The sequence below is a fragment of the Chiloscyllium punctatum genome, chromosome 12 (assembly GCF_047496795.1).
Source record: "Chiloscyllium punctatum isolate Juve2018m chromosome 12, sChiPun1.3, whole genome shotgun sequence".
In the NCBI taxonomy this organism is placed as follows: domain Eukaryota; kingdom Metazoa; phylum Chordata; class Chondrichthyes; order Orectolobiformes; family Hemiscylliidae; genus Chiloscyllium; species Chiloscyllium punctatum.
The window spans coordinates 74806699-74830553 of record NC_092750.1 but is presented as its reverse complement, the minus strand read 5'-3'; the positions used below and the strand labels follow the sequence as shown (position 1 = coordinate 74830553).

The following is a 23855-nucleotide window of genomic DNA, read 5'->3' as shown; positions in this document are numbered from 1 at the left end:
TATGGAATGGTCTGCCAGGGAGAGGAGCAGAGGCAAAAACATTAGGATGGTTCACAATACATAATCAGATGTGGTGATGGAGGAGTTAACGTAACAGAAGTAAGCATATGAGCGAGATCAAGGCAACCGGAACGTCTTCATCGCTTGCATACTTCTGTCAAACCATAAGCATAATTTCACTGGATAAAAAAGTGCCCAGTCAAATTGGAAAAAATTGTGAAATTGCGTGGATATTTGATAAGGTCTGTGGTTTTCCATAAAACAAATCCGCAACCTTACCCACAGTATCTGAAGGGGTAATGAGTAACTGAAGGCAAATCAATTTAAACTGACAGTTTACCACCCACCACCCACATAGGAAGGAGGAGAAAGTACTGCAGCAAGTTGTGTGTGAAGTTAAAGGGTACTGTAATGACGATAGAAATAAATTTGTCAGATTTAGATATTTTTAAATTAATCTACTTAAACATTTTATTACATGTCTGGGGGAGGGGGACTTGACCCAAAGCTCTGGCCCAGAGATTAGAGGCATAATATTCATATTGATTGTAGTGGGGATATTAAACAGGACATGTTGATCCTACACATCAATAAAACTGCTGGAAATAGGTGTGCGTGCGGGAGGGGGGAGGGGGGGCAGAAAGAGAAAGGGGGGGTGGTGGTGCAGAAGAGAGATCATGTAAGAGAAAGAGGGAGGGAGAACACACCACATGTGAGAGAGAGAATCGGGTTACATAAAGACCATACCTATTTCATTTGCAGCCTTTTTGATTGTGGGTTGAAATGGAAAAATCACTGTATAAAAGCTAAGGATTATTGAAGGGTTACTTCACTTCTTGAAAGCAGCACACCTGACACTCATTGCATGTGTTGTTTACACAGCTGTTAGTTCAAGCAGTTGGGGAAAGTCTAGTTACAGATAGGCTGGACTATGGGCGGTGTAGAAATGAGATTTCGTCAGCTACAAGTAACTGGTTGTTAGACCACAGACCAATGCCAAAGATTTCCTGCCTGCCAACAATTATGCATTTGGCTCCCAGGAAGCTGAACATTTGGAAGTGCGAATGGGTTTGGGTCAAAGCTCTCAGATCTCTGGAAGGGAAGGAGCTGTTTCTACTCTGCAATGAACAGCATATCAAGCAGTTTTATTTACTCTTATCAGTTGCTGTAGGCTGTGACTTTTAATCACTAAGTCAGAGACTTATCCTGTGGACAGGGACCACTGAACTGCTTCTCAGTCTTTCCCTCAGTACAGAATACCTGCATTTTTATGTCTGTATGCGTATGTAGAGGGGGCATTTATAAGTGGGTTAGTGTGTTAACTAGAAGACATATTGATAGTTCATAATTGTTTACCTAAAGCTACAGTCTAATTATTTATAATTTATGGTCATTCTTGCCTGTGCTTCCAATCAATCTGGGTCCACAAGACAGGTAAGTTGAGCAATTCTGCTTACTTTTCGAATTTTTAAATTTCTGTGATAACTCCAGTGCTTCATTTTCAACTTGCTGCTCCAGTGAAGTGTAACAGTTAATAGACTGACACTTTTAGTACTTAAAGCTTTTAGAAGTAGAACACAAAAAGTGTAGGAATAAATATTTATTTCCATTTCCTTCACCTTCAAATGATATTGTGAAACAGGCAATCCTACATTGCACTCACAAATACCAATGCCCATATCTGCATTAGCCAAGGACGAATCCAGGGAGAATGTGCTTTTCAAAAAAAAAACCAAAATCGATACAGCTCTACTGAATGTCATTGAGTTCATTTCAGCTCTCTGTCATTAGAAATCCAAATCACTTTCAAACCAGTACAATGTAAGAAACCAAAAAGCTGATGCCTATCTAAAAGCGGTGGTTACATTTTGCAAAAAAAAATGTCAATGCAGGAAACAAGTAAGTCACAGCTCTTCACTTTCCTCTATTTCTAAAGTTCATCCACACCCTTCATCTGATTCAGAAAAGGCAGCAGAAATCTACAGGAATAATAACAATGATGAACTCAAAGAAAATACATCCTTTACAAATGTCCATTTTTGAAATCATACTTTCACTGCCGACAGCAGTCTAACTTTCCATTGGACAGGTAATTATTCAATGTCATTACTACCCCCACCCCCCTTTCCCACTTAGTGTAGGTAAATGATGAATCTTACCTTGGCAAGAAATTTTGTGTACATCATCAGGTGCTTCTCAGTGGTAATATCCGAACTCTCATCAACAACCAGAGAATGAACTCGAGCTTGTTTTAATGCTATTAAGTTTTCTGCCTCAACGGGTTCATTTAGAGCTGCAACAAACTGCCAACTATAATTTTTACTCCTGTGACGTCTACCCAATGACACACCATGGCTCTCTATTAACCTAAAATTAAAAAATTATTATTATGATAAAGAGATGAAGACAACACAAGAAAGAAAGAAACTATAGAAACAGTCTTTACCTGTGCAAGCTTTTAGCTTTGGATATGGGCAACTGTTCCTTGATTAGCCAAAGAACATTTCTGAGGAGGTGAACAACATCCTCTTTTGAGTCACTGTTCAGAGCATCAGTAAACAGCGCCTTCTCCCAGTTGGCTGCATTTAACGGAACTGACAGCGCCTGAAGGTGTTCCCTACTGGCCAGGTGGCGAAGCAAGTAATCTTTTTTCCACCCACCTTGCGGTTGGGACCTACCGCTTGTCCACTCTGTATCAGTAATGCTATTATCAACACAGACTCTAAAATAGAAGACATCAAAAATGACTGTTTCATGCATAATCTCAATGAACTTTGCATTAATACCTGCTTGTTAAATAGTTATGCTTACTTGCAATAGCACTTGTTCTGCTGCTCATCATATAGAAAACAGAACAATCGTGGGTCCATTTGAATCCATGACTTTATCCCACAGTTACTGCCTTTACACTTTTTCATCAGGCCAAAATCAATGTCAGGGGTTTCTTTCAGTTCATCATCAAAACAATTGGTGTAGTTATCAGGTCCTTTGTCATCATCTTCATCAATCTCATGGCCATTAGCAAAATCCCCTTCAGCATTCTGCAAAGCAAAGATGAGGACAGGGCATTTCAAATGACTAATTTAAAATCCAAATCACTGAAAACATGTTTTAAAAAATCAAAATTATTACCTCAGGTGATCTTGTAGTTTTACGGTGAAACAATTCTAAAATAGAGCGATGCATTGTATGTCCATCCAAACTGGAAAAATGTGAAACATGAAGTTAAAAATAAAATACGAAATGCTCAAATAAAAGAATGATAAATTTTAAATGTGTTTTTATCCTTTCTGCTTTTGTAAACAATAAAACTTTTAAATATTTTGAACGGCTTCGCACCTGACTTTCCATTAATATTTAATTATCTATGTGTGTTTCAAATTTTAGAATATCTTTTAGCATTGCCTTTGCTGATGTTTTGATTTCAAATGAATCCTCGACTAGTTAAATTAAAAGTGTAATCACTTAATACACACTCAACCTAGGAATCTTTCTATAACTGACAAATTCATGTCACTTTAGCCTACCTTTTGGTAATTCTATGATATCGGGGCTCTTTGGTACACTGAAAAATCATTGAATGAATTGCCAGTTCTTGCAAACATTTCAAAAAAAAATACTAAAGTTGGTAAATGCGGGATCAAGAAACTACTTTAAAAAGTCAATTCTTTACACTTCTGAAATAAGGTCTTTAAAAAATCTTGCTGGCTGACTTTATCCAATCAACAACTAATTCTCCATTGTTCAATCAGACATGTCCAAACACACTAAAAAGCCTTCACAAATCAGTATGTTCAATTACATCACAATGCTGTGTAGCCTTTGCACAATAGCTCCTGTGTGCTCCATTACTGTTAATTAATCACTGCTTGTTTCTATGATTGCACTGCAATAATGAATTGTTTATGTAATTTCTCAAACATATTTCTATCCCAAATGTCTATCTCTGCTCACTGAAACTTCAAAAGCCTAATTTAAGTATTGCAAATTTTATGTCTCCTTCAAAGCCTTAACACCCCCACAGTACTGTATAAATCTTATTGAAAGGAATAAAAACACATTTAAAAACACACTATATATTATTTTCCTCTTACCTTTCAAAACTTAACTTGCACCCTTTTAGCGTCACAACTGCACATGAAAACCAGCTGGTCCTTCCACAGCCTTGCTGAGTTCCTCCAAAGTTGCCCATCTTGTGAACGAATAATTTGTCGATTCTCAAAAGCTTCAGCAGTCTTTTCCCCACTTCAGCCGCAAAGCCTCCTCAAGTCCCCAAGACCACCATAAAAAAGATTGAAAACTAAAGACCATAGATCCAGAGCCCTGATCGACTTACATCTGACCACAGGCTGGGTTTAAAAATACACGGGGGTGGGGGCAAACTGTGTTTCAGTGCTAGTTTGTGGGGCAGAAGAAAACAGCAAGCACAAGAGACCACAAAACAGTTCTGTGGGAAATGCGCTTGTACATTTATGGAAACACCCTCTTGCCTATTCTGTACATTTGTAAGGCAGGCTAAAATATCACCTTTACATGCACATTTGTCCCTTTGCCCTTCCCCCTCCCACAAACCCAAATATGTATTTCCTCCACATTCACAGGAGGACTCTAGGCAACGTGCGTGCATTCAACCTGAACCGAAATCTGTATTCACATATGCATTTGGACTACCTGTTTAATCACTGAGTGTTTTTAAAGAAAACTTCATATTTCTGCTATATCCTGCAGCATTAGTTTAGTCCAATTTACACAAGCTGCTGCACTGGTGAAAAGAATTACAAGTTTTCAGATTTGTAATCTCTATTAATGCAAAAATACTGTCAGAAATGATCTTTCTACAATCATCAATAAATGAAATAGATAACTAAAAGATTTCAATACATATTTCATTTCTCTACATTTTGTGGTGCATTTTTCTGATTATTCTCCTCAACATTTAAGGAATTTCTTACCCACCCAAAACTTTCAAGACTGGAACAATTGAACAAATACTAATATTGTGTGTTAGATCTACAATGTCATAAATAGGCTATTTACATGCAATTTAAATATTCAAGATATGCAAAATAAAAAATTACGGGATTGAAAATGACTTAAAATATAATTTATACACAGCTGGCAATAAATACCACCACAGTAACAGCCAACAAAACAAAAATACTCAATGGTGATCTAAGGCTGGTTAGAAAAGGTGCCCTCTCAACCAAAGTTGAAAATGACTAGTGTACAAACGTATTGATCATCGAAACGGTATTACTGTTTATTGCTGCTTTTGTTACGACAAATCAGACCACTTAAACTCAACTCTTCTACAAGCAACTGAGAACGTACTAGATACCATGTGCATCCACATTGCAAAAGAAGATAGACCTACTCCAATTGTAACTTGTCAAAATGTGCTCAGCCAACTTATAAACTATGATGCCATTACGAAAGACAAGAAAGTGAACGGAATTTAAAAATAGCAGAGAGAGATTTAGTATTCTGTATAAAACATCAGAACAAAGGTTATTAGACCATCCTTCCCCATTTGGATTTAACACCAAGTATAGACTATATAATCTCCTGAGTTTAGTAACTACAGATTGTGACACCTAAAATATCCAGATTTGTGAAGCAAAAGTGGAGAAACAGAGTTAAACTACAGATCAACAGTGGCCAAACAGAAGAGGACAGGCTTGATGGGCAGAATGGCCAAGTCTTGCTGCGCTGGTATGCACAAAAGTAACAGAGAAAAGGAAGCAAATGCCTGAAAAATAATACGAGGGGTGCAACAACCAGTCCCAGGGTTACAAAACTCAAAATGCAATTCACTATGTTCAAACTTGCAAGTAAAACTTGACTCAAAGCTTAAGTACCAACACCTGCCACAACCACTGCAAATTTTCAAAGGTCGCTTCAAGCATTGCTTTTATATGCTAACTGTTATTCCCAATAGTATTTCTCCAACATATAGTCTCCTACATCTAGACAAATGGCTGCAAAGCAGTCAGAAGGGCAAGTAGCCACAGGGAATCACACTCAAGTTGTTTGAAACCAGCCAGATCTTAAGATCCATTCTTCTTTCTGTCTAGGAAGCGAATGGCACTATTAGATAATGACAGTACAGCATTATCTAACAATTTCCTAAATCCAATTTCTTTTAATAGCATCCTAATAAATATCTCACAGTCTAACCTACAAGGGCTTGTTTTATCTTATTTTCAATATATTGCTTTTGGGATAATCAGAGTCATTCAGTAAGAGGCTACCCAAATGCACGTTCTTTCTGTATTAATTGCAAGGATGTAAATTAATAAATGGTTAATCAATATGTGTTGGCCTGGCCATTAAAACAATACAATTAACTTGAAACTCAGTCAAAAAGATAATTTTTCTCTGAAAGGCACTAGTTATGTTTTCAGATATACAAATTGCTGCTATAGTTACTCTTGTAGATTTGTTCTTTTATTTTTGTTAAGTGTTTTAATTATACATTTGTTACAGCTCTGTAACTTAACTTTTAGCAAACATGCCTGTTAGTATGCAAATAGTTAACTAGCACAATTTTAATAGCTTAAATACGAGTACCCTTTTACATGATATTTGCATCTCCAATGAACAGAATGATTGCCAAGTGTACAGTTCATTCTGCAAGGCTGTAAGCTTGATAACTCCCTGTTCTTGACTATTGATGGTATATAAACATTTCTCTGACAAGAAATAGTTAAAAATAGTGTAACTTCATGTTACACTGTAGACAAGGCTTTACTACCCTTTTCACTGATAAGTTGGCAGAGAAACCAAATATCACCTTCACCAGTATGAAATGAAACAGTGATATTCTAAAAGTCCAAGTCTTTCACTCAATTTCACACAACAAAAGTAGATCAAGTCCTGGAGAGGACTACAGTTTGATCTATCACTCTGCAGTATTGTTGTTATGTTCTAAAAGTAATTCTATTTTCCTCAAAACGTTTCTCCTGAACTGAATGCATTAACTTCTTGCTGGGCTACAGATGTGAGAATCCTGCTACAGTTTGCCCTGGGTGTTCAATATGCATATAAGCTACAAGTCAATGCAGTAGCAAGCTCCTCTATCTGCTTATATCCAAAAAAATTTCCATGTTCCATAAAACGTTGCCTGATGGTCATCAGAATTGTTCTCCCTCCTTAAACCAGGGAAACACAAGGACAACTGCAGCAGAATCCTTACAGGTACCACTATTGTTATTAAGTTACTGAACATCGATCCCAGATTTGCTTCCCAGCCTACGTATATTAGCTATTGACAAGATGCCTAGTAAAATGCAAGAACAGTAAAATACCAAAGATAGAAACAGTTCATGCATAGATATCTTTAGGTTTCTAGAGCAAACCTCTAGGAACAAACCCTAGCTTTAGCAAAACAAAATCCTGGGTTGACAAAGCTGAACTTCAGAAAATAAACGCAGAAGAGCAGATATAAAGAACAATCCCCATGCACTGCTTTCCCAGTTACACTCTGAACCACTGTATATATAAAGAAAAGGTTTAATGAGCAAGACAAAGTTTAGAAGAAAGTGTATAATCTAATACAACACCTGCATCTGCAATGGCAAGCAGTACCCTGCCATAGCACTGTAAACAATTTGGCAACAAACATAAGAATCCTCAGTGTCATTACAGTCTAACATACACCCTGCTTTATTCTTTGACCTCCTTCTATAATGTATGTTTGTATCATACTCCCACAGTCACTGCAAAGAACAGGTTGTCCTAACCATAGTGCAGTCAACTGTTACATTATCTGTGCCCAGAAAGTGCCACAATAGTGCTAATGAAGGATAATAATCTAAAGACGCTCATCAAAATAAAGAAACCATTGACAGCCAGCATCATGCCCAAACACTTCATTGTAAACTATAGTGACACATAATTCTTAGCGGAGATAAGAGTACAAATCACTACTTCTTAACAGATACAGGATGTGTATTGAGCAAGCTACCCTACACTTCAACAGGTATGATTCACCTCTTTCCATTAAAAAATGAATTCAGATTTATTTCTCCAATTCTTAAAAAAGGTGTGAACCCATACTATGCCATCACAGCAATGATTGTCCCTGACATTTCATTCTTTATTAAAAAAATTATCAAACCCTTGATACTGCATCACCACCATATTCTTCATTTCTTTGTAGTTTTTTTAAAACTCTGAATAACAGCAGCAATAGAACACCTCCACAGTTCCTGCACTTGTCAAGGTTTTGTTTTAAAACTCAATTGTGCCAATAGGCATTCATAAATGATGGGTCTTTTCTACTTACTAGCAATACCTAAACTGTAAGAGATGCCCAAGGGTTACGGTCCTACAGCACACAGCCTGAGAAAAACTAAACAGAGCCCCTCACTTCTAGGAAATATTTCTCAATGGTCAATTTAAAGCAACTCTTTAAATCTGCTTGAAGTTGGAAGTGGAAAAATACCCAACAAAAACAAAAGATGAAGATATGTAGATGGAAAACGGCACTCTCATTTAAAAAAAAGTTAAATAAAGGACGTACTAACAAATTACTAGATGCTCACAGAACAAAACTAGAATACTGACAAAATAAATCAATTCAAAACATGCAATAGCCAATATGCTGGTAAAATACATGTGACATGCACACATTTAACATTAAAGCAGGGGTTGAAATTCACAACTACCTGGTAAGACCAGGCAATAATATTACTTTTAACTCTTAAAAAGCTCAGCCAGCTATTAGTTTTGAGAGATACTGTGACAGCCAGTTATCCCATCTGGAGATGGGGTATGCATGTGTCATTCAGTAAGTGGAGGCATTTAACTTTGTCTCAATAAGAAAGGACTTTTCCTCCAAGGATAACAAATATCACAAGCAGCTGACTGGCTACTTTTTTATTATTTCAAAAGAAAAGCTGAATTCAATGGAAAACACAACTCTTACCCCCACTTTAAAGTTTTAACCATTACATACTTTGAATTTGGTCAAAATTTAAAGTTACCACCATTTGGACTTTTTTTGTTTAAATTCTAAGAGAGTGAACAATGTTGGCACTATTTGTTGGCATTAAATATTTGACAGGAGACAGAGAGATGACCAGTCAAACAAGTGAATAATCTTTTAACAGCATTTGCCAGATCCCATCATGTGCATTAAAGACTGGAATTGGAAAAAAGTGTGTGAAGCTTGAAAGAGTCGTTCACTCCCATAGAATAATGCAGCACACCTCAACAGTGAGCCAAGAATTCCAGGCAGACATGTTCACTCGTGCAAAGGACCACCATAACTCACTTGCACCCACTGCATTTGGGAGTTATGGCCAACTCACTGTCACCAGTGAGATATCCTAAAATGAAAGACAGGATTACTGCAGATGTCAGACTAAACAAGAGAGATCCCAATCGGTTTGAACCATTAAGTCCACAGATTTTATTGTCAGCTTTCAAACGGACAACCAATTTACTTTATGTTAAAAAGCATCAAAAACTGACTTTTGTTTAAACTAAGCTAATCCAAACATTATTTGTATTTACTATTCACGACAATATAATCACAAAATCCTTGCATCAAACTCCAGCAAGTGACATTTGTACCGAAAAATGTCAGCCAGACGTTGTAAACATAATAAAAATTAACATTTTTAGTGAAACAAAATTTGAATTAGTCAGGTTTCAGCATTTTGTTTTGAAAGCCAACTACCAAAGCAAGAATACTAACTTGCAAAATGTGGGTAAATACTGAAAAAACACAAAACATGCTGAACATGCTCTTTCCAGCTCCAACTGATTTGTATGGATTAGCAGAACCTAGCTGGCTCGACACTAGAATAGGAGATGGGGTTGATTCAAGCACAAAATTTTAAAGAGTGCTGTCATTAGCTTAAAGTTCACCATCAGAACAGAATGCAGGTGCTCCGAAACTTACAGCCATTACTAAACAATAAGAGCACATTCCTATTAAAGAGCTTTTGCAGTACCAACGTAAATTGTCAACCTTTCAGTACAATTCATCAACTGGAACATATGCCCAATTAGCAGCGAATTGATTGTATCTTTGACAATGAACAAGGGATTGCCTAAATTTCACTTCTTACAGCCACACTTCACTCAGCAGCAGTGTGAAAAGCCACTCCAGCCAGCAGTGATGCAATTGAACCAGGGTGACCAAGGTCACAGGGCAAAAAAACTCAACTGGTACCATGTACATAGCTCACTTGCAGTTTGAACAATTTACTGAGTTGATGTTAGGATATCACACCGGTGACAGCACACAAAAAGGCTTTTCTGCTACAGCAGTGCAATACTATAATTCACAAGAACTGTACGCACAAGTGAGTTCTTGGTCAAACATCTCACAAATGCATAACAACATGGTTAACAGCAACGTCATCTCTGGCACTGCAGTGAAATCCTGAGCACAAGGTATTGATTGGACACCCACACGCGCTCTCAATTGGCAGATGTGAGCTGACTGAATTTAAGTCAGGAACACTGCAAGTCATGATCAAAGTATTTGAACAGTGCACAGAGTGAAGAAGTTTGCTGCAAATCCTATGGTAATTGGACAGTTTTGTCTGAGTGGATGTCTTAAACTCGACTGCATTGATTCTGTGATGTATCATTTAAGATTTTATATAGCATTAAGTATGACTCCCACATGTGTATCATCATTGTTCATTCTCTCAACATGACTCACATTTACACTGCTCACAGAATCACATGAAAAGTGAAAAACAGTGTCACAAAGTAGAACATTTCAGACAGCATCAAAACACAATGTTTAGTATTCAATGGAACCATTTAAAACTGCTTGCAGACAATAAACAGATCTCCTGATGGCTGACAGCTCTCAGTTTCTTTCATTTGTGTGAAATGCAAGAACAACCCTTGTATTATTTGGTACTTCTGCTCTTTCACACAAATCAAAGAATATAGGATCAGCCTCTTTATCAATTTATCAAATATCCTTTGGACATTACCAGCATAGGAACCACACACAAATTATCAAATGAAGCACGTAGCATCAAACACCACCTCTTCCCAAAGAAACCAAAGACTTAATCCCAGGGAACATCTTCCCACTGCAGGGAGCAATATCCAACACTGGTACTCCAAAGACAGTGATCTCAGCCCATTTTACTCCTGCTCCTGCACTATCCCAACCCAAGGAAACAGAAGAGCCACACACCCCAGATGTGGGCTAGGACAGGCTGCTGAGCTACACAGCAGTGACCAGGACTGGGCCTCTTTATGTCTAGGTCTGTCTTTCTTTCCCCCCTCCAATCCCTTACACCACTTCCTAAGACCCAAATCTAAGCTGTATCTCCACCCCATCCCCTGCTCTGTGAAAGTGTATGAGGTTGGAATGTGGCTGACTCCCAGCCTGGCACCTGCCCCCCACCCCCACCCCACCTCAGCAATCATGGATGCACAGGATGGGGGGGGGGGGGAGAATGAAGCCCACCTCCAGGTCCCTGCCTCTGCAAGGTCTCTGAACCCCACCCCAGGGCTCAATCAACCAGCCCTTTTGGGAATATCCCCAACGCCTGGGCCCTGAACCACCCCCCCCCCCCAGTCCTACAGCCCCCACATGCCCACCATCTCACCTGGCCCTTGTCAGCCTCCCACGGGGCCTTACTCGCCAGCACATAGCCACCTCGAAACCTGTCACCACCCCCCTCCCCCCAAACAAGCTGACCCCACCGCTGACAGGCTCCCTCACCCCCTCCCCCCCCAGGCCGTGCCCCCCCCCCCAGCCCGGTCTCCCCCTTCCCCCCCCCCCAGCCCGGTCTCCCCCTTCCCCCCCAGTCTCCCCCTTCCCCCCCAGTCTCCCCCTCCCCCCCCAGTCTCCCCCTCCCCCCCCCCCCCAAGGCCGTGCCTCCCCCCCAGCCCAGGCCGTGCCCCCCCCCCCCAGCCCAGGCCGTGCCCCCCCCCCCCAGCCCGTGCCCCCCCTTCCCCCCCCCAGCCCGTGCCCCCCCTTCCCCCCCCCAGCCCGGTCTCACCTGGTCTTTGACGATGTACGAGGCGGGGATGTAGCCCACCTCGCCGGTGCTGCTCTTGGACGCCAGCCACCAGTGCTGGTTGCTGCGCTCCAGGATGACGAAGCTCTCCCCCGCGGTGAAGTGAAGCGAGTGCGGCTCGGCCGAGTGGAAGGTGTAGAGAGCGCGGTACATGGCGGCGGCGGCGGTGCTCCCGCTCGGTCCCTCTCACACTGCCCCTGGCCCTCAGCGTCTCACACCCCCCTCCCCCCCTCCACCACCGAACCGCCCAACTGTCACCGCCCCTCTCACTATCCTCTACCCCCGACTCTCTCTCTCTCTCTCTCTCCGTCACTGCTTATCTCTCGGTCTCCCCCTTCTTTCTATCCGTTTCTTTTTCGCTACCCGCTCTCTCTCTCTCTCTCTCTCTCTATCGGAGCCGTTCTCCGCCTGCGCGCGCGCACCCCCACCTCCACACTGCGGCTCCCGGCGTCACCGCGCACAGGTCGGCGTCACCGCGTCACCACCCACAAGGCAGCGTCACCCCGTCGCCACCCACAGGGCAGCGTCACCCCGTCACCACGCACAGGTCGGCGTCACCGCGTCACCACCCACAAGGCAGCGTCACCCCGTCGCCACCCACAGGGCAGCGTCACCGCGTCACCACGCACAGGTTAGCGTCACCGCGTCACCACGCACAGGTTAGCGTCACCCCGTCGCCACCCACACGCGGCGTCTTAAAGGGACACTCCGCAGAGGAAACCTTTATCGGGGGAGGAGCATCTTCCCCCCCCCTCCCCCAAGTGGCGCTTCGCCACGGTCCGGACACAGCAATTCTGGGAGTTTGGTGAATACGGGACGGATCGAAGGAGGAGTTTATTTTTGTTTTAGTTTTGCTGTTTTGTAACTTGTTTGCACTCTATAGTTTGGCCTTTGCTCCAATCCTGAGCTATCTGCACATACCCCACCACAGAGTGAATCCTATCATATAGGTGGACCATACATTTAATCTTCTGTTTGGATATTCTAATGACTTTGGAACGTGGACTGTTTTAAAAAGAGAATATTCCCGATGAAGGGTTTATGCTCCAGGCGTCCACTCTCCTGCTGTCCACTCTCCTGCTGTCCACTCTCCTGCTGTCCACTCTCCTGCTGTCCACTCTCCTGCTGTCCACTCTCCTGCCTGACCCTGCTGTGCTTTTCCAGCGCCCACTTTTTGACTCTAACCTCCAGCATCTACAGTCCTCACTTTTTCTCCCTGTGAATTTCCCTGTTTGTTTATTTTTCTTGGAACCACCTCTGATGTTCAGAGATACTTGAAACTAAACAGCAAAGCCAGCAGCTGTGCAAATTCACTGCTTTTTTTTATTTCAAACATATACTTTATTATTTAATGATTTGATGGTCTGTACATTTGGTCGTGCCATACTCATGTCAACATTTACAAACACAGATCAGAATTTATCATTGCTTTTTACAGGTCTGTGCATTTCTCAATCTTATGCACATATATTTGGCTGAGGCATCAGCAGAGCCCAAAAAACACCCGCATGGGCCCCCTGTTCTTCTTTAGGCAGGCCGATCTTACACGGTGGTCTTTCCCCACCGCGCCTTGGCGGCAGCTGCCCCAAGCTTCAGCGTGTCCCTCAACACATAGTCTTGGACCTTGGAATGTGCCAGTCTGCAACACTCAGTCAGGGTGAACTCCTTCAGCTGGAAGATCAACAGGTTTCGGACCGCCCAGAGAGCGTCCTTCACCGAGTTGATGATCCTCCAGGCGCAGTTAATGTTCATCTCGGTGTGAGTCCCGGGAAAAAGGCCGTAGAGCACGGAGTGCCGCATCACGGCGCTGCTCGGGACGAACCTCGACAAGCACCACTGCATTCCTCTCCAGACTTCCTCTGCATAGGCACATTCCAGAAGGAGGTGTGTGACAGTCTCGTCCCCCCCGCAGCCACTTCGAGGGCAGCGTGCGGTGCGGCTGAGAGTCTGGGCGTGCATGAAGGATCTCACAGGCAGAGCCCTTCTGACCACCAGCCAAGCCATGTCTTGGTGCTTGTTGGAAAGTTCTGGCGATGAGGCATTCTGCCAAATGGCTTTGACAGTCTGCTCAGGGAACCGCTCGACAGGATCTGCCCTCTCCTTTTCCCGAAGGGTCTCAAGGGCACTACGTGCTGACCACTTCCTGATGGACTTGTGGTCTAAGGTGTTTTTCCTCATAAATTTCTCCACGAAGGACAGGTGATACGGAACGGTCCAACTACTCGGAGCGTTCCGCGGCAGCAAGGCCAGGCCCATCCTTCGCAACACCGGGGACAGGTAGAACCTCAGTACGTAGTGACACTTGGTGTTTGCGTACTGGGGATCCACGCACAGCTTGATGCAGCCACACACAAAGGTGGCCATCAGGGTGAGGGTGGCATTGGGCGTGTTTTTTCCCCCATTGCACCGGTCTTTGTACATAGAGTCTCTTCGGACCCGGTCCATCTTTGATCTCCAAATGAATTGGAAGATGGCCCGGGTGACTGCGGCGGCACAGGTCCTGGGGATAGGCCAGACCCAGCAAATTCAGTGCTGGGTCAGACAGAAGTGTAGGTCTCTTTCTCTGTTTGAATCACTTCCCATGTCGTCACTGCATTTGCCTCCCTTCCTTCTTTTTAAATGTGACTGCCTTTGTAAAACTCATGGACTGTAAAAGGATAAGAAGTTTATCCTTTTACATTTATGACAGGCTGCATGAACATATTAATGCATACTTCTGGTAATAATACTTAAAAGCTAATTTCAGAACATCTGAGCATGTGTCTATTCACTTCAGCTCAGCGAGAGACCAATCACAGCAGCAGCAATGTTTCCTCCAATTTGTGAAGTCTGGTGGCAAAGTGGTTAGCACTGCTGCCTCACACCGCCAGAGACCCGGGTTCAATTCTCACTGTGTGGAGTTTGCACATTCTCCCCTTGTCTGCATGGGTTTCCTCCCATAGTCCAAACATTGTTAGGTGAATTGGCCGTGCTAAATTGCCCGTAGTGTTAGGTGACAGGGTAAATGTGTCTGGGTGCGTTGCTCTTCAGAGGGTTGGTGTGGACTCGTTGGGCCAAAGGTCCTGTTTCCACACTGTAAGTAATCTTAAAAAAAGAGTTTAGTTGGGGAATGGGGTGGGGAGACAGTGAAAATTGCCTGACTGCTTAAAGATTATGGTCAGGGACAAACATGTGTGACTGCAAGCAAAGCAAGTAAGAGGAGCCAAAGCATAGGAACTGTAGATTTGTTTGAGATTAGGTTTGAGGCCCTTTCAACTTGGCTTTGAGAGTGGGGGCTGTGGGGTAGTTGAGCATTGTAGTACAGGAATCCATTCAAGTGAGAGGAATGACAGTAGAATACAGTATACTAAGTAGAATTGGCACTGTTCTCAACAGCAAAGAGCAAGGCCGGATTACCTGGAAGTGTTGAAAAGAAACCTGAAACGGGAGAGGCAGGGGATCCAGTTGCCATGGTCAGCTTAGGTACCAATGATATATACAGGACAAAGAAGGGGTTCTGCATAGTCGACATAAGGAGCTAAACACCAAATTTTGAAGCAAATTTTTGAAAGTCTCTAGATTATTACATCAGCAACATGTAAATCAGCATCAGATTAGGGAGATGATAGCATGCACTGATTGCAAAGACTGGTGTGGGAGATGTGGGAGGATTACTGTTCCTGGGGCATTGGCACCACTGCTGAAGATTATGGAATCTGTACCACAGAGATTGTCTCCACCTGAATTGTGCTGAAGCCAGTTGAGTGAGCTGTAAAACTAGGAAAGTAGAGAGCATTTTGAACTAAATAGTTGCGGGCAAGAGCTGAAATTTGGGAAGAGACATTGAATGTAAGGGTAGTGACAAGCAGATAAAGGTACTAATATGGGCAATGATAAATAGATCACACAGGATCTAATGGAGAGTACAAATCTAAGAAATAATCAGCAGAAAAGGCTAGAAGTTACAAAAAATAATCAGAGGATAAAAACAGAAGCTCTATATCTGAATGCATATTTAGCATTTGAGTTTTATACCTCTCTGTTTAATAGCTTTAAATTAAGGAAACTAGAATATAGAAATAGTCTGGGTAGAGATGAGAAATCGTAAGGGCATGAAGCCACTTGTGGGTGTAATATATATAGGCCCCCTAAAAGTAATCACATGGAATATAAAACAAGAAAGGTGCATCAATAATCATGGGGTGTATCAATCTACTTTAATCTATATTAAACCTACATGCTTTAAGGACTGTAATGCTGAATGTTTTATTTATTTATTTCTCAAATTTATTCCTAAGATCCTGTACCTAGGTACCATTGTCCCTAAGATGGATTCATAAGTGGCAACTTTGTAAACTTTTCACTGCACTCATGAATACATGTGACAGTGAAGCTAACAGTTCATAAAATATCTTTGGGATAGTTTATTAGAACAGTGCATAGTGGAATCATCCAGAGAGCAGGTTATATTCAACCTAGTATTGTGCAATAAGTTAATTAAGGGGGCATAGCTTTAAATTAAGGGGGGGTAGATATAGGACTGATGTTAGGGGTAGGTTCTTCACTCAGCGAGTCGTAAGTTCATGGAATGCCCTGCCAGTAGCAGTAGTGGACTCTCCCTCTTTATGGGTATTTAAGCGGGCATTGGATAGGTATATGGAGCATAGTGGGTTAGTGTAGGTTAGGTGGGCTTTGATCGGCGCAACATCGAGGGCCGAAGGGCCTGTACTGCGCTGTAATGTTCTATGTTCTATGTTAATGATCTCACAGTGAATGAGCTCCTAGGAGTAATGATTGAATTTTTCATTCAGTTTGTGTACAAGAACAGTGGTTTAAAAAGTAGGATTTTACTGTTTCAAACGTAAATACAGTCAGTTCTGACGTAACACGATAGTTCCGTTCTCACGTAATCTCGCATTATAAGAAAATCGCATAATAGCCACGCCATTTATACTAATTGGGCTGGAATCACATTGTAGCCAATACAGATTGGGAAACTTCGCGTTCGACAAATAAGAGTCTAAATTCTTCAACTGAGTTAAAGCCAATTTGCGTGGAAGAAACAACCATTATAGCAGAACTGACTAGAGGCAATTATGAAAGCATGTAAGCAGAGCTGGCTTGTGTCAATCAGCAAATTAGACTAAAGGATAGGTCAATAGAGATGCAGTTGCAGACATTTAACGGAATATTTCAGAATACACTAAACAGATGCACGCCAGCAAAGTTGTACTCAGTAAATTGTTGGGGCTGCAGGCTGAAGAGTGTCCAGGTCCTAATGGACTTTGTCCCGGAGTCTTAGAAAAAAGTGGCTAATGAAATCGTTGATGAGTTGATTCTAATTTTCCAAATTTCCCTTGACTCAAGAAAGATTCCATGAGATAAAAAGATATTTGACAAAACTCTTTTATTTAAGAAAAGGATGGGGTCAGACAGGGGAAGTAGGAAACTACAGACTAGTTAGCTTAACGTCTCAACTAGGGAAGATGTTGAGGCTATTAATAAAGATGTTACAGCAGGTTACTGAGCTAGGTTCAAGATAATCAAGCAGAGTCAACATGGTTTGTTGAACAGGAAATCACGTCTGACCAATCTATTGAGTTATTTGAAGATTTAGTATGCCCGGTGGATAAAAGACAGTCCAGTTCTTAGATTTCCGGAAGACATTTCACAAAGTGTCAAATCAAATTTTATTGAGGAAAGTGGAAGCTCATAGTGTAGAGCATAGCATACTGGCATTGGTAGAAGATTGGCTGACTAATAGAAAGTAGGGAGTAGGCATAAAGAAGTTTTTTTTGGTGGAAATATGCAATGAATGGTGTGCTACAGGGAAAGGTACTGATACCTCAACATTTTCAATTAAGATATTTGGAGTAAAGATCAGACTGATATTTCACTGGAGCTAAGGATATTGCAGACAAAAAAAAAGATGGTTTCTTCTTGCTGTTTATGATGGAAAGACAGTATCATTTTATTTTCTGTATTATTGATTGTGGGTTGAAAAGGAAATAAAGTCTGTTTTAAAACGAGAAGTTATGGAAGGAATTGCTGCCCTTGTGAAAGTTACCGGAGCTCTTTCTATGTGGTGTTTATAGAACATAGAACATAGAAGAATACAGCGCAGTACAGGCCCTTCAGCCCTCGATGTTGCGCCGATCAAAGCCCACCTAACCTACACTAACCCACTATCCTCCATATACCTATCCAATGCCCGCTTAAATACCCATAAAGAGGGAGAGTCCACTACTGCTACTGGCAGGGCATTCCATGAACTTACGACTCGCTGAGTGAAGAACCTACCCCTAACATCAGTCCTATATCTACCCCCCCTTAATTTAAAGCTATGCCCCCTTGTAATAGCTGACTCCATACGTGGAAAAAGGTTCTCACTGTCAACCCTATCTAACCCCCTAATCATCTTGTACACCTCTATCAAATCACCCCTAAACCTTCTTTTCTCCAATGAAAACAACCCCAAGTGCCTCAGCCTTTCCTCATAGGATTTTCCTACCATACCAGGCAACATCCTGGTAAACTTCCTCTGCACCCGTTCCAGTGCCTCCACATCCTTCCTATAGTATGGCGACCAAAACTGCACACAATATTCCAGATGCGGCCGCACCAGAGTCTTATACAACTGCAGCATGACCTCAGGACTCCGGAACTCAATTCCTCTACCAATAAAAGCCAGTACGCCATATGCCTTCTTCACTGCACTATTTACCTGGGTGGCAACTTTCAGAGATCTGTGTACATGGACACCAAGATCCCTCTGCTCTTCCACACTACCAAGTAGTCTACCATTAGCACAGTAATCCATCTTTTTATTACTCTTACCAAAGTGAATCACTTCACACTTAGCTACATTGAACTCCATTTGCCACCTTTCTGCCCAGCTCTGCAGCTTCTCTATATCCCGCTGTAACCTGCCATATCCTTCCTCACTGTCTACAACTCCTCCGACTTTCGTATCATCCGCAAACTTGCTCACCCAACCTTCTAACCCTTCCTCCAGGTCATTTATAAAAATGACAAACAGCAATGGTCCCAAAACAGATCCTTGCGGAACACCGCTAGTGACTGCACTCCAAGATGAACCTTTGCCATCAACTACTACCCTCTGTCTTCTTCCAGAGAGCCAATTCCTAATCCAAACCTCCAACTCACCCTCAATGCCATATCTCTGTATTTTCTGCAGTAGCCTACCATGGGGGACCTTATCAAACGCCTTACTAAAATCCATATATACCACATCTACCGCTTTCCCCTCATCTACCTCCTTAGTCACCTTCTCAAAGAATTCAATAAGGTTTGTGAGGCACGACCTGCCCTTCACAAAACCATGCTGACTATCCTTGATCACATCATTCTTATCCAGATGTGCATAAATCCTATCCCTTACAATTCTCTCTAAGACTTTGCCCACAACAGAAGTGAGACTCACTGGCCTATAGTTACTAGGATTATCCCTACTCCCCTTCTTGAACAAGGGAACCACGTTTGCTAGCCTCCAGTCCTCTGGCACTACTCCTGTCAACAAAGAGGACACAAAAATCAAGGCCAATGGCTCTGCAATCTCCTCCCTTGCTTCCCAGAGAATCCTGGGATAAATGCCATCAGGCCCAGGGGACTTATCTATTTTCACCCTTGCCAGAATTTCCAACACCTCTTCTCTACATATCTCAAAGCCATCCATTCTACAAATGGATTATACTGCTGCTTTGTTCAAGTCATGGAGCAAGATGCCTATAGATGGCACAGCAATGGGGAATCTGCAGAATGAAATTTGACTGGCAACAAGTAGCTGATTGGTTTGTGCGATTGTGGCACGTCGTGGATGCTGAAGATAATTAGCCAGACAACAACTGTCTTATTGCTTCCTGAGCAGTTTGAACAGCTCATGTGTGTGAACTATACATTGAGAAGCTTTCGGATCTTAGGAAGGGCAAGTTGTGAGTGTGTCTCTCTCTCTCACTCTCACTCTCACTCTCACTCTCTCTCTCTCTCTCTCTCTCCCTCTCCCTGCAGGAAACAAAATACCCAAAGTCTGAAAAAAACCAGTTATATTCTCTCACCTGTTGTGGTAAGCTGATGCCCTTAAGACACTAAGAGACTTTGCAGTAAGTGTACAAATCACCTCCTGCAAAGGAGCATAGAGAAAAGAGACTGAAGAAGCAAAAAGGATCATCTCAGTGAACCATGCAGATAGGTGCTGTTGAACTATGGTTCTGAGTCTTTTTATCCCCTTTCACCCAAAAAACAAATTTCTTTTGTTTGTCTATGACTTTTTATATAAGTGTGAAAATGTTTTTCAAGAAAGGTTAGAGTTTTAACCAGTATTGATTATTCATATTATTTGTTTTTGATTAGAATTTACTTGTTTGCAATGAACAAAAAAACTTAAGTGCAGGAACCAGGTCAGTATTTTCTTTTAATCCAATTCTAACAGATATGCTATTCATGGCCTTTGATGTAATCATTAACTTTATTGGTAACCCAAGGAGTAATGAGGCTTCAGAATCAGCGCACTTTCCCAAGTGGATCAAGCAATGAGATAATTCCAAATTATCTTATATGCATGGCTTTGTCTTTCCTTTTATTTTGTGGAATAAACTTCTGTTCAGCTGTTAAAATCACATTGGTAGGGTCTTGGGATTACGTTCAGTGACTGGCTACCACAGTAACTTGAAGGTGCTGCTGTTGGACTACTTGAAGTGCTGCAATACTTGAAGGTGCTGCTGTTGGACTGTGGGAAACAGAGTTAAGAATCACACAACACCAGGTTATAGTCAACACCAGGTTAATTTGGAAGCACTAGTTTTCAGAGCACTGCTCCTTCATCAGGTAGCTGTGGAGTATAAGATAATAAGATACAGAATTTATAGCAAAAAGGATTACAGTATCATCAAGTTGTAATGACATATTAAACAATTTCAGATCTAAATGATGAAAGACTTAATCTGAATTTGTTTAATATATCATTACAGCGATGACACTGTAACGCTTTTGGTATAAATTCTGTCTCTTATGAACTTAATACTCCACAGCTATCTATGAAGGGGCAGCGCTTCAAAAGCTGGTGCTTCCAAATAAACCTGTTGGGCTATAACCTGGTGTTGTGTGATTCTTAACTTAAACTGCAATAGTGAAACTTGTGGAATCCAGTATTACTATTATCTGAGATCACAGTTGTATAAAGAATACTGTCTAACTATCAGAGAAACTGGAAGACACAATTCCGCCCATCACATCTGGTTGTGTTATTTCGTGGTTGATTTGTATCTAAACTGTCACCCTTAAAACAACATTGGAATCAAAAGCAAATTTTGAAGTTTGCAAATGCTAGTTGATACTGAGGAGGACTGTAATTTTAATAAACATGCAGATTGGGGGATTAATTGGTGAGCTATTGGAAGTTCAACATCGAGAAACGTGAGGTAGTTGGACGATGAGGAAAGTCACTAATGGCTTGGAAGATGTGGGAGAAGGGAAACCATTTTGAGTGTGGAAGCCATGTTCCCCGACTAGAGCAGACATGTTAGCTAAATTGCTGACAGCTATTCACAGGAATTGACTGTGAACAGCCATTTCCCTGACCGGAAGAAAACATTAGTAAAACGGCCCAAGAATTGGATTCTCTCTCACTGACAATGCTGCTGTCTCCCTGCACCCACTGATAAGTCCTCTGAGGGGTCTCTCTTTCTCCAACTAAAATAATGCCCCTACAGACAAGATGTCACCAAACTATTTAATATTGATAATCACTGGCCATTTGCCACTATGGACAAGATACTACTCAATGAGTTTCAATTGTTCAACTAATCAATGGTCTTAGACTAATAATATTGTCAGCCTCCTGTTATTATTGTTCAATTAATCAATGTTGTTAGATCAGTAGTATTGTTAGCCTTTTTAATATTGTTAATCTGTCTATCGTAGTTAGACCTGTATTGTTCTGTAATCAACAATCAGCCATTTGTAACCCTTTATAAACTGTATATGCCCACAACTGAGTGGAAAGGTTATGACTCATCATTGCAGAGCGGCCATTCCAAGCTGACCTCTTCCCACCATATCGTAAAATAAACAAACGTTTCAATTTCACAAGGTCTGCGTTTATTGGAAATGGGACATTTCTCCGACAGAAGGTACATGTCTAGATGGGGAAAAGCGACAAATCTCTGACAAATACAGCCCTCATTGAAAGGCGTGCCACATGTTAGCAAGGCCTTAGAAAAAAACAAACCAAATAATGTGTTTTAGTTTCTAAGGGATAATATTGATAAGGTGAGAAGTTATGCTAAAACTCTACCAAACTTTGCTTAGTGCACTTGCTTTCATAGCATCATACAGCACAGCAAAGGCCCTTTGGCCCATCATACAGCACAGCAGAGGCCCTTTGGCCCATCATACAGCACAGCAAAGGCCCTTTGGCCCATCATGTTGGCTCTGACTAAAACTGAAATTTGAATTTTTGGTAATTTTTAATCAGGGGTTTTATCGGATTAGTACTGTAGAAGGGGAAGGTATAAGATAGGTTCAAGAAAGGAGTTGGAAATAGTTGGTAGTTAATTACTCTCTGTTATACTTTAAGAAATAAAGTTGTTAATTTTTACTTTAAATAGTGACCTTTGGGATAACTCTTGGCCTCTTGAATTTTCACAGATTACCGCACAGGGTAAATCTTTTCTGCGTTGCTGGTTTAAATTAAGCAGGAGGGTTTGCCATTGTCGTAACAGTGGGGAGTATGGACCTAATGAGAGAATCCCGGAGGGAACAGTCCCTGCAAAAAGCAGAAAGGCTTTAGGAGGGAAATATTACTTTGATGGTGGAGTCAGACTGCAGGTGGCGGAAATGGTCGAGGATGATGCGTTGGACTTGGAGATTAGAGGGGTAGAATGTGAGGATCAGGGGACTCTATCCTTTTTGGGGTTGGGGGAGTGCAGAAAATGGAGGAGATGCATTTGAGGGCATCATTGATCACTTGGGAGGGGAAATTACAGTCCTTGAGGTAGAAGGATATCTGGCATATCCTGGAGTGGAATTGCTCATCCTGGGAGCTGATATGGCGGAGGAATTGGGTGTATGGGATTGCATTTTTGCAGGAGAAAGGGTGGGAAGAGATGTAATCGAGGTAGCTGTGGGAGTCAGTGGGTTTGTAATAGATGGCGGTGCTGAGTCGGTTGCCAGAGATGGAGAGGTCCATGGAGGGGAGAGAGGTGTCAGAGATGGTCCAGGTAAATTTGAGGTCAGGGTGGAAGGTGTGAGTGAAGTGAATGAGCTGTTTGAGCTCGTTGTGGGAGCACAAGGCAGCACCGATACAGTCATTGATGTAGCGGAGGAAAAGCTGGGGAATGGTGCTGGTGTAGCTCCAGAATGGGGATTCTTCCACACACCCTATGAAGGGGCAGGTATAGCCTGGACCCATGAAGGTAACCATGACTACCCCTCTGGTCCATTGGCTTTGGGTGTTGAATCAGATTTTAATTAGCAGGGATCTGTGACAGCAAAAGAAATCAACAATACTGGAAAAAAACACAGTTTGAACTGACAATAATCAGCCTTTATTGATAGTACTGCAGCAGTTTAGTCTAAAGCTCAAGAGAAGGAGAGATACAAGGTGTTCACAATTTCTCTTCCAAGTTTCGCCCCTTTACAATACTTTAAAATCTGTTGACAAATTATCATGAAATATCTATCATCCATAACACTGAACTTTGTCTTATTGGTTTTCCGAAAAATTAGTCATTTGCGTCATTCCATAACTTTGTTTCTGTGTACAGATGTTTTGTTTAGCCTAAAATCTGCAGTTCAAAATATACAAGGAGCCGTTAAGAAGATTACTAAAGTTTTATCAAGGTTACAGAATTT

The 23855-nt window shown here is 41.8% G+C and overlaps 2 protein-coding genes across 8 annotated transcripts in view; both read right to left on the bottom strand.

Moving 5' to 3' along the window:
- Positions 1 to 11539, bottom strand: part of LOC140483944 (zinc finger protein 862-like) — a 50176-nt gene extending 38637 nt beyond the window's left edge. Inside the window, exons 1-5 of one of the 3 annotated variants that reach the window (XM_072582805.1) lie at positions 4095 to 11539; positions 3133 to 3202; positions 2812 to 3041; positions 2447 to 2722; positions 2160 to 2367 (exon numbers count right to left, since the gene is read on the bottom strand). In XM_072582805.1, coding sequence (XP_072438906.1) covers positions 2160 to 2367; positions 2447 to 2722; positions 2812 to 3041; positions 3133 to 3202; positions 4095 to 4192 — 882 coding nt within the window. In that variant the 5' untranslated portion in view covers positions 4193 to 11539. The remainder of the gene's footprint in view (positions 1 to 2159; positions 2368 to 2446; positions 2723 to 2811; positions 3042 to 3132; positions 3203 to 4094) is intronic. The other 2 variants (XM_072582804.1, XM_072582806.1) reach the window with 2 other exon arrangements.
- The window catches only part of nckipsd (NCK interacting protein with SH3 domain), a 370618-nt gene extending 358394 nt beyond the window's left edge, over positions 1 to 12224 (bottom strand). For all 5 annotated transcript variants that reach the window (XR_011962070.1, XM_072582807.1, XM_072582808.1 and 2 more), the window contains exon 1: positions 11988 to 12224. Coding sequence is in view for 4 of the 5 variants with exons in the window: in XM_072582807.1 (XP_072438908.1) it covers positions 11988 to 12158 (171 nt within the window). In the remaining variant the exon portion in view is untranslated. The remainder of the gene's footprint in view (positions 1 to 11987) is intronic.
- Positions 12225 to 23855: the final 11631 nt, after the last annotated feature.